We start from the raw sequence: 10,982 nt of genomic DNA on the forward strand, positions 1-10,982 counted from the left end.
GGCAGAGACCTGTCAATTACACAATCTCAGGGCAATACCTGTACCTAGTATATAGACCTTCTCTGGAGCTTCCACAAAATGTTGAGGCATGAAACACCAGGCACCACCGGTAACCACTATGGTTTGTGAGTTCCAGTGATAGACCGTGTTTCTCATGCCATCTGTACTTTTATTTTCACTTTTACCCTCTTTTTCTCTTTGTTCAGCCCGTTTGCTCCGCAGAGCTGATTTCTCCCATACCCATTCACCTTGCACTTTTCAAATAAACTTTTGGCACCGTTTTTGGCTTGTTTTGTTCAATTCTTTGTGCAGGACAAGAAGGATCTGCAATTTTGATTGGTGAGCCATTTCTAAAGGAACTACCCTATAACACTATCTCATTATGAAGCACTTAGAACAGTTCTTACATATAAGTACTATTTTCTATACAGCCTGGTGATATAGGGGAAATAAATGTACTTCCCAACTTGCTAGATGTCAGATAAACTGAGTTTGTGTTCCCCAAAATCGAAGAATGAATTCTAAGGAACAACAGAGATTAAGAGTAGGAAAATTTAGAGAAAGCGATACCTCCTGAGAAACAGGAAGGGCCCCCAAAGTAGACTGCCCACGAGCCCACTTCTCAAAGGAAGTTTTATACAGCAAGATCACGAGGTGGGTGCAGCGTGGGTCAGAACAATGATCAACCTTCACCACTCCCTCCTCTCTTCCTACCCTGAGAGGTTCTCATGCCCCTGCTGCTGTCAGAAGTGAATGGGTTAAGCTTTAGTTCCACCACCCTTTTCCTAATCTGGTTCTTCCTGCGGCTTCCCACTGCCCGAAAGGAAGCAGTCCTATCAGTCCTGCACAGTGTTAATGTTGCTGTCACATCCAGTGGTTAAAGTGCCCTAAAATTTGTGCAAACCATTTGGAACTTCTGACTGAATCCTAGAAAATTTTTTCTCCTGGCAGCTAAAGATATTTTAGAGAAGAGTTAATCTTTCACTTCTCCAATTAATTTTTCTAGCAAGAAGAGCCATGAAAATAGAGCTCTCCACCTGCTTCTTTCTGTGCCTTTTGCCGTTCAGCTTTAGTGCCACTAGAAGATATTATCTGGGTGCTGTGGAACTGTCCTGGGACTATCTGCAAAGTGACCTGCTCAGTCAGCTGCACATGGAGACAAGGTAAAGTCGTGTTCTGTAGAGTCTGATAAGGGACCACCATTATGAGGATCTGACTCTGGTTGGACAGGTTCGTATGGCTGTGATGCCTAGTTAAACCAAACCTTTTTCCACATAAGGTATGCATACATCTGTGCCATTAGCACAAGTGCCACTTGCCACTTCTTTCCAGAGATCTCACCTATTAGTAGATATAGGGTGCTGTTTGGGCCATTGGTTCTTTTTGTCACATGTTGCCACTCTGAAATCTAGGGAATAGGACAGAGGGAGCACACAAGTTGAGTTTCCAGTTCTCTGGTGTGTGCGTGTGCTATGTTTTTTTATATAATATGAGCCAACAGTTTGGAAGCTTTTCATCTTCTGGGGCTTACAGTGCATTTGAGGAAAGTAGATTATTAGAAAAACCCTTTTTTTTTTTCCTGGTACCGGGAATCGAACTCATGACCTTGCGCTTGCCAGGCAGGTGCTGTGCCACTGAGCTAAATCCCCAGCCCCCCTTTTCAGTATTATCTATGGTCATTGGTGTATTCATATTTTTATATATCTTCTTCAATCAGTTTTGGATATATATTCCTAGAAAGCAGTGTACTGTCCCTAGACTTGGAAATATTACATTCAATTATGATTCACTGTGATTTTTAATTAAAGGGATCTGATTCTCTAGTTATATCTCCTGTTTCATGCCTTATGTGGTGTATTCCTCTCTTTTCCTCTCCCTCTTCCTCGACCACTTCTCTTTCTCTCCCTCTCCCACTCTTTCTCCTTTTCCTTCTTTTTCTCCTCCCACCTATCTTTTGAAAAATAATACATCCAGTAGGTTTCTTGATTTTATCAGTTTTGTCAAGAACCATCTTTTGACGTGATTTATCAATTATTGTTTTTCTTTGTTGCATCAGTTTCTGCTCTTACCTTTATTAATTTTTCCTTTCTAATTTCACTTAGTTCTTTTTTAGTATTTCGACTTACTGAGTTGAATGTTGAAAGTATTTATTTTAATTTTTTTTAAGCTGGGAATATAACTCAGCGGCACAAGCGCCTGCCTGGCCTAAGATCCAGAGTTCGATTCCCAGTACCAAAAAAAAAAAAAAAGAAAACCAAAAACCAAACAAACTGTGATTTAAAAAATTTTTTTTAAAATGTGTATTACAAAGATTTAAACACAATGATATGTGCATATATGATGTGAATATAAACACATCATATGTACTTTGCACCCTTTTTGGTTCTTTCTTTTTGGTTCTCTGCTAACTTCTGCATCAGCTCCCTTTTGCTCTTTCCAACTAGGTAACCACAGGATGATATATATTTACACATGCACACAACACACACACACACACACACATTTTTTCCACTCATTAACACCTAGTAGAATTCTCTCCGAGTCAAAATACATATCTTCCATTCCTTCTTTTTTGTGTGTATGTAAGATTCCATGGTGTGACCGTACCATAATTTAGTCAGTACATTCATCTTATTCTCTTTTTTGCTTCCAGATCATATATTATTATATACTGATTCCTTTATTTCTATAGAGCAGATTTTCAGGTGGTATCTTACTGGAAGAAAGGGAGTATTTCTTTCTTTCCTTTAATTTCCAAAAAGAACAGAACTTTTCACACATTTCTATCAACAGCATATGGGAGTGCCCTTCTCTCTGCATTTGTATCAGCAGTACGTTTGATCTTAGTTTTTTTTAACTTTTGCCAGTTTTATAGGTGTACAATGATATTGCATCATTACTTTAATTGCCTTCTTTTTATTTCTAATGAGAATGAACATTTTTTAAAATGCTGATTGGCTGGTGGATTTGTTCGGGGGGATCCATCTATATTTTTTGCCCATTTGGGGGAATATTACATTTTGAATTAATTATGAAAACCCTTTGATTATTGTATTAACTCTTCCTCGTGTATGTTGCAATTTTCTGCAAGATCTAGTTTTTCTATTGTTTTCATTTATAACTCTTACAAAGCTTTTAATTTCTATAGTCAAATATGTCTTTCCTTTCACATCTTCACAGTTAGCAATGTTGGTTAAAAATATCTTCCATACCTCAAGGTTGTAAATGTATTCTCCCAGATTTTCTTGCCAGATTTTTAATGCTTGGATTCTTACATTTATGCCTTCAATTCATGTGCTAGTTTTTGCATATGGTATGAGAGAGGGCTCGGTTTAGCTTTCTTTCCACCTAGATCAATTGTACCATCTATCAAATAATACATCTTTGCCACTAATTTGGACCAACACACTTATCATATAGATTCTCATATATTAAAGTATATTTCTGCATTCATAATGCTATTTCACTGACCTACAACTCTCTTGCTATACCAATACCATATTGAGGTTATTACAGTGGGCCTATTATACCTTCTGATATCTGATAAGTGAAAGCAATCTTTGCTGAGTTTTTTTTTAACCTTTCTGAGCCATTCTTAGGCATTTATTCTTCCCTATAAAATGTTAAGATAGTTTTCCAGTTAAAAAGAGTCAAACCCTGTTGTGATTCTAACTGAAATTTCATTAAATTTATACCTTTACTTATTAATACATTAAATTTAAGTAGTTTTATTATCACACTTATCCCTATGCATTTTGTGCATGTTGCTGTTATTGTAAAATAGTTTTCCCTTATTTCATTTCTAAGTGCTTATTGTCAAAATAGTGAAAAGCTATCAGTCATGAATATTTACCTTCAATCTAGCTCCCAGTATGAGTCACCTTTCCTGTTGGTGAGACACAATACCTGACACCCAGAACTTAAAGAGAGATTTATTTCTGCAGCTCTTAGTTTCAGGGGATTCAGTCCAAGGTTGGCTGCTCCAAGGCAGAAACATCATGGCTTAAGGGTGTTGAGCAAAGCTGCATAGTTCATGGTGGCAGGGAAGCAGAGCAGGCGGACAGTTGCAGAGAGGAAGGGGCCAGGGCCCAGATATAGACCCCAAGGCCATGCCCCCGTGACCTCCCCAGACACACCCAGAAGTGTGCTCCACCAGTGCCCTAGATAGCACTTAAACCATTCAAGTTGGCACAATCAGACTTAACTTTCATATTTCCTTATCTAATTCTCTTATTATTTTAATAATTTTACCCTAGAGTCTATGAATATTGACTCATACCAGCAAAATGAGACATATTTTAGTTCTTTTCCAATGTTTGTAGCAAGTTATTTCATTTTCCTGCCTTATCAAATTTATTAGAAAACATGAGAAGTGTTAAATAATGATGAGGAAAGTGCCATTCCTATCTATCTAGGGTTTTAATTGAAGTAGTCTTAATGTTCTGCTATTTAGAGTAACATTTACCATTTATTTTAGCAAATGATCTTTGTTACTTCTATTTCCGTTTGCCATAATATTTTTATTGTAAATAACTTTTCAGGCTGGAGGTGTAGCTCAGTGATAGAGCACTTGCTTAGTGTGTGCGAGGTCTTGGGTCCGATCTCCAGCACCGCAAATAAATAAATATAAAAATTAATAATTGAAAAAGATGACATTTTAACACTAGCATCATCTGAATTATCTTTTTTAATATGTTGATGGACAAGTAGTTTATGCTAGTAGATTTCCTGATATTGAATACCCTTACTTTTTTTTTTTTTTTTTTTGCCTTTTTGAGACAGGGTCCAGTTATGCAGTTCAGGCTAGCCTTGAGCTCACTTTGTAGCCCAGCCTGGCCTTGAACTCACAACAATCCTCCTGCCTCAGCCTCCTGAGTGCTGGGATTACAGGAGTGTGCCACCATGCCAAGTTTACCCTTACATTCTTGGAGTACAATTTACTGTTCATATAATTTGATTATTGCTGGGTTCTATGTGCTAAGATTTCTTTAAACACTATATACTTTAAATGTGAAATTAGACTTATAGCTTTCTTATTTCACTATTATTATTGGATATTGATATTAAAGTTTGTTGGATTTATCAAATAAATTGATGAAAAAAAACAAATAAATTGATGAATGGTCCATCCTTTTCTATTACATAAAACAGCTCAATTAACATTAGTGGTATCTATTGTTTAAAAATTAGAGAGCTGGGCATGGTGGCCCACTCCTGTAATTTCAGCACTTGGGAGGCTGAGGAAGAAGGATCTTTGCGAGTTCGAGGCCAGCCTGGGCTACAAAGTGAGCTCAAGGCCAGCCTGAACTGCATAGCGAGACCCTGTCTCAAAAAGACAAACAGACAAAAAGGCAAAAAGATAAAATAAAATAAAAATAAGATAAGTCTCAGGCTGGGGATATAGTCTAGCAGGCACAAATGCCTGCCTGGCAAGTGCAAGGTCCTGAGTTCAATTCCCGGTACCCAGCCTCCCCAAAATTACATAAGTCTTAGTTATGAATCCACTTGGTCCAAGGGACATTTCTAATTACTTAAATTGCTTTTCCAGTTGGAAACTCCTTTAGTTTTTCAATTTTGTTGCCACAGTGTCGCATATAGCTCTCTCTATTCTTTTACTCCACATTTTTTGTCGTCACATGCACTGGCTCATTTCTAAATTCCTGTATCTTTGAGCTTTATTTATTTATTTATTTACTTACTTACTTAGTTATTTTTCTGTGAATAAGCTTGCCAGGGATTTATCTATTTTGTTACTAGTGGTGGTATTTTCAAAGAATTATTTTTTGGTTTTATTTGTTTTCTCCTATTTATTTTTAATTTATTTTAGATTTTTATACTTATATCTCCTTAGTTTCTTGCGGCTTACATTGTTACATTGTTTCTAATACTTGCTTAAGAAAAGCAGTTTTGTCCTCTTTTGAAGTAGTGAAGGAATGTAAACTCATACTTCTTTCTCTGAAAGCACCTTTTCTATAGCCCGTAGGTTTCACTAGAAAGGATAGTCTTCTTGTTTTTACTGAATGCGAAGAAAGGTATTGATTCATTGGCTGTACTGTCTTATTAGCGTGCAGCTATGTACTGTGCACACATTGGTTTCTTATGCAAGAAAAGTTGAAACGTTCATTTTTGCATAAGGAACCTCACTGTTTGTCAATGGACAAAATCAAACAAGCTGAGCTTTCTGATATTCCACTTTTAGTACTTTTATGACCGATTAATATTTCATCTGTTTATGGGCATTTTGGGTATTGTGAATAATGCTGCTATGAACAGGCATGTAGAAATAAATGTTTGTGTGGACATACACTTTCATTTCTCTTAGGTATACGAATTCTATATTTAACTCTAAGGAACTGCAAAGCAGTTGCACAATTCTTCATTCCCTCTAGCAGTGGATGAAGGTTCCAATTTCTTCACATCCTCACCGACATTTGTTACTGTCTTTTTTTTTTTACCATAGCCATGTCAGTGAGAATGAAATTGTATCTCATTATGCTTTGGATTTGCACTACTCTGATGACTTTTCATGTGCTTAGTGGTCATCAGTACATCTTCCTTGCAGAAATGTCTATTCAAATCCTTTGCCTGTTTTTAAATTGGGTTATTTGTCTATTTTGGTATTGATTTGTAGATGTTTTTCATATGTTCCCTATGTTACATCTTTATCAGATGTGTTATATGCAACTATTTTTCCCATTCTGTAGATAGTGTTTTCATTTTCCTAATAGTATCCTTTGAAACACAAAATTTTTAATTTTCATTTTCAATTTATCTTTTTTCTTGTCCTTTTGATGTTGTATGTAAGAAGTCCCTGCCAAATTTAAGGTCACAAAGATTTCACCTATATTTTCTTCTAAAGATTTTTTTCGCTCCTACATTAAGGTGTTTGATTTATTTTGAGTTAATTTTTCTATATGGTATGAGGATAGGATCTGAGCCATTTTATAGTTTATGTAGCCTGCAGTTGAGTCCTGTTAATGACCTTGGAGTGGAGGCCCAGATAGTCAGTGGCCAGGTATCTAACTGAACACTTAGCCATTTATCTGTTAGCATTGGTCTTGTTAAAAAAAATCAGTGTTGTACATCATACACTGTGCCTGGCATTGTAGTGTTAATCAGAGGCATTATGAATAGTAAAATTGTAAAACTGAATTTAATGGAGTAAATAATTCATTTGCCTTCTAGCTTTCTGTTATTCTACAAGAAGTCTTGTATATTTATGAGGAAAAAGTTGATAGATGCTTTATTTTGGATGATACTCTTTTATCATCTAAATTATTTTGATACTTATTAACAGGATGAGCTGACTCTGGACACATCCTGACAGCCTCTGCCAAGGTTTGAGGTAAACAGCTGGGGAAATTCAATTTTACATTATCTGTTCCTGCAGCTGCTTAGCTTCTTCTAAGTAAGGGTCAGAGAATATAATGGGTGTTCTGATTGGTTTTAGATAAAATGTGAAAGAACAATTCATGTCATGGACAATTGTTTCCAAGTACACTTGGCAAGATTTATATATTGAATCCCAAGGGAAGTATACAAGAAACCCACAAAAGTTAGGACACTGCAAAACCTGTGTACCGGGGAACATTTTGTCACTTACTGTGCAGATTATCTTGAAACCGAAACAGGCAAATAAATCACGTTTCTGCTGTAGGAGGAAAATATTCGTTCTGATGGAAAAGGTCTCAGAATGGGGAGCTATATATTGTTCTGTATAGGCTCATCTTAGAATTGAACTGTATACTTGGATGATAATGATGCTCTTAAGAATCCAACCAATTGAGTAGAAACTCCTTCCCTGAACCCCCTTCTGCCTGACTAGGATCTAAGCTTTCTGTTCTTTTGTCTCAAATTTTGCTTCGCTGTCTAGCCTGTTTTTCATTCTTCCCTCAGTGGAGAAAAAAGTGTTTCTGTGTGCTCTTCATCCTGTTCTCTCTGTTCTTCCAGGATGTTGCTCTAGAAAAATTTTCTATTTGTCTTATATCTTGATTCTAGTCTGAAATATTTAAAGCAATATTATGGGCTGACTTATATCAAAGCTGTGCTAGCTTATATCTATCTCTGGACATGGGTCTGAGTCTTATTAGAAACCAGTGGCAAGTTTGGAGAAAATCAGTCAGGTAGCCTCAACAGAGCCAGGAGATGTAAAGATAACAAACTAGGGATGTGTTTTTGAATCTGGAAGGGCGTAGTTCTCAGTAGCAGGGATAAAAATGCTTACTAGGACAAATGGACTCAAGGGAGGAGTGATACTCATTGAATAAGGTTAAATGACTGACAGTCGCATAGGAAAGCAAAGGTGGACACAGGGAGAAGTGGGTTGAGGTACAGGCTTTGGGACAGCTTCAGCTTGCCCTGTAGGGACCTCTGGAGATGGCATGGCCTTCCCAGTTGGGCGAACGTGGTCAGCCTGTGTCCCTGCCCTGTGCAATCCCTGAGTGATCCCAATCTAGTGAGGGGTGTGCCCTGCTCTGAGAAGGGGCCTTGCTCCCTTGAGAAGCCACCATTTCAGTGTCATCAGTCAGTATCAGGGTCATCATCAGCGGTATGGCTTGTGTCTAGATGTCCCTCCAAAGTCATGTGGTCTTAGGTGGGGCTTTTTCAGAGGTGGCTGAATCTAGAGTGTGTGATGCTCGGATTAAGAGTGTATGATTACTAAATTAGTCCACTGATTGGTTTGGCATAGTTCTTGGTGTGAGTGAGGGCGGGTAGCCAGCGTAGAATATAAACAGACAGAAAGAAGGTGCTATTGCCACCCCTCACTTGTAGCTTGCTTGCTACATGCTGCCTTCTGCCTGCCCTTCTTTGCCATGGACTGTTTCCCTTCTGCCACTCCATCCTAGCTTGGAGCCAGCTGACTATAAACTGAAGTCTTTCTGAACTGTGAGCCCAATAAACCTCTCCTCCTTTAACGTTGGGTGTTGGGTATTTTGTCTCAGCAACCTGAAAAGTAACAAAGACAATCAGTCACCACCATGCCTGAGTCTTGGCCTCAGTGGGTGGCATTCTATCCTCAGACAGGTGGCTGGGGACTGAGTACTTTCCTGTGCCACCTTCTGGAACTGTCTCCCTCATACTAGTGCCGCTCAGTTCCATGTCCTCATTGGTATTTGAGAGCAGCTGCACAAACCTGTCCCCCCAAGCATGACACCCTCCTTCCCGTCTCCCCCACCTCAGGGCTCAGGATCATGACCCCCCAAAAGGGGGCTCCCTTCTAGGCTGCTGGTCCTTTGGCACAAGTGAGCCCCAAGTGCCCAGGTGACCCTTATAGTTCCTAGATCATCAGGACACTTGCTTCAGACACCTTGGAAACACCCTGGACTGGAGGTGCTGGGGGCGGAGGCACAGACTCCCCCTCCTCAGGGATCACTGCGAGTGCTGGGGCACACAGTTCCTTTTTTGCCACACCACTCTTTGGTTCCCAAATACATGTAAGGTTCTTACTGAGGACAGGGAACCATCTTTGAATCTATACATGTGTTGGTTTGGGGGTTGTTTTGCAAGGGGAACAATATAATACAGGACACATACTTTATATGATTATTTATAATAGTCACCCAAAGAACGATATACAAAAGAGTGCAGGAAATCTGTCCAACCACTAAGACCAAGGAATCCAGCAGAGGGCCTGGATCCCGGGCCAATGTCCTACATGAGTCGAGCTGAATACCTACAGCTCATAACAATGTCTCCCATAAATCCAACTGGAGGCCCAGAGCCCATGACAATGTCTCATACAGGGAAGGCCCAAAGGTCAGTGGTGGAATCTACAAGGTCTGTGCCGGCAAAGGACCTGTGCTAGCAGGCTGAGGGATCTGCACTGGAGCCAGGGAGTGATGCTCAGAAGAACCAGAGCTCCCCCAAAAGGTACCACAGCCATCCTCAGCAACAGTGAGGTCCCGAGCTCCTCTGATGATCAGGATGGCCGAGTTCCCCTCAGGGAAGCCAACGCAGCAAGCTTTTCCAGGAGGCCGGCAGTGCACTGTCTTCCCCTTTGGAACCAGGAAGCGATGCTCAAAGTGAGGACCAGAGCTCCCCCAAAGTGAACCGAAGCCATTCTCAGTGCCAGCAAGGTCCCAAGCTCCTCCTAGGATGAAAACAGCCAAGTTCATGAGGAAAGGTAGCTCCCCGCAGCTTCCACCAGCTCCCAACAGCCTCTCTCAGCTCCCAATAGCCTGCTTCTTCTCCTCCAGGTCCGCCTCTTCTGCTGCTGGCAGCAGTCCTCAGGTGGGCGTCCCATACCCAGCACCACACCCACTCAGTTCAGCTGGGGGTTACAAATTGACCACCAGTTATCCATCTACTACAATGCACATACAGCACCTTAGAGGTTCACCATCTATCTTCACAGAGACCTGCCTCCGAGCTGGGGTTTCACCTGTGTCTTTAGCATTGTCTGGATGGGACAGAATGAAACAGAACCAGTGGACTCCATGCTCATGAGCCCCACTCTTGTGTCTCTTTTGCTGTACAGTGGTCCTATACTGTGACGTGATATTGTACCAGATCCCACATCAATGAATCCAATTCCCTATAAGACTTCAGATAGTGCTACTGACTGAGGCTCTGCAAGCAGGAAATGCTAACTCATACAGTGCAATCAAGTTGTCACCAAAAAGATAGTTAGTCTTCATGATGGACAGTGCCATACTGGTAACTCAACATTGGCTACTTTTGCTGGCAGGTCTACTTTCATGGCAACAACATAGGTTAGTCAATGTGAATCCATACTTTTGCACTCAAGTATAAATTCTCTCCCTGCCACTATAGACCCTGACCTAAAAAACAACTCATTTGCTGATTGCCCATTAGTCTGTGTATATTTGAACCCTGGGCCATCTATTTTTTTATATGGTAGAGAACTAGTAGCATTGGCCTAAGTTTGACTCATTGGAGGGATTTTCCTCCACCATTGCCTATGAAAACTGAATGGGGCTGTGGTAGAGCAGCAGTCAATCTTTTTCTTGTTGAAAAAAAAA

At 39.9% G+C, this 10,982-nt stretch overlaps 1 protein-coding gene across 9 annotated transcripts in view; it reads left to right on the forward strand.

Moving 5' to 3' along the window:
• The first annotated feature begins 826 nt into the window (after window positions 1–826).
• F8 (coagulation factor VIII, procoagulant component) overlaps window positions 827–10,982 on the forward strand; it is a 141,416-nt gene continuing 131,260 nt past the window's right edge. For 8 of the 9 annotated variants that reach the window (XR_001232543.1, XM_013509994.1, XM_013509997.1 and 5 more), the window contains exon 1: window positions 827–1,163. Coding sequence is in view for 7 of the 9 variants with exons in the window: in XM_013509994.1 (XP_013365448.1) it covers window positions 1,018–1,163 (146 nt within the window). In the remaining 2 variants the exon portion in view is untranslated. The remainder of the gene's footprint in view (window positions 1,164–10,982) is intronic. The other variant, XM_005414663.1, reaches the window with a different exon arrangement.

This window comes from Chinchilla lanigera, unplaced genomic scaffold (assembly GCF_000276665.1).
Source record: "Chinchilla lanigera isolate Chin_1 unplaced genomic scaffold, ChiLan1.0 scaffold00193, whole genome shotgun sequence".
Taxonomy (NCBI): Eukaryota; Metazoa; Chordata; class Mammalia; order Rodentia; family Chinchillidae; genus Chinchilla; species Chinchilla lanigera.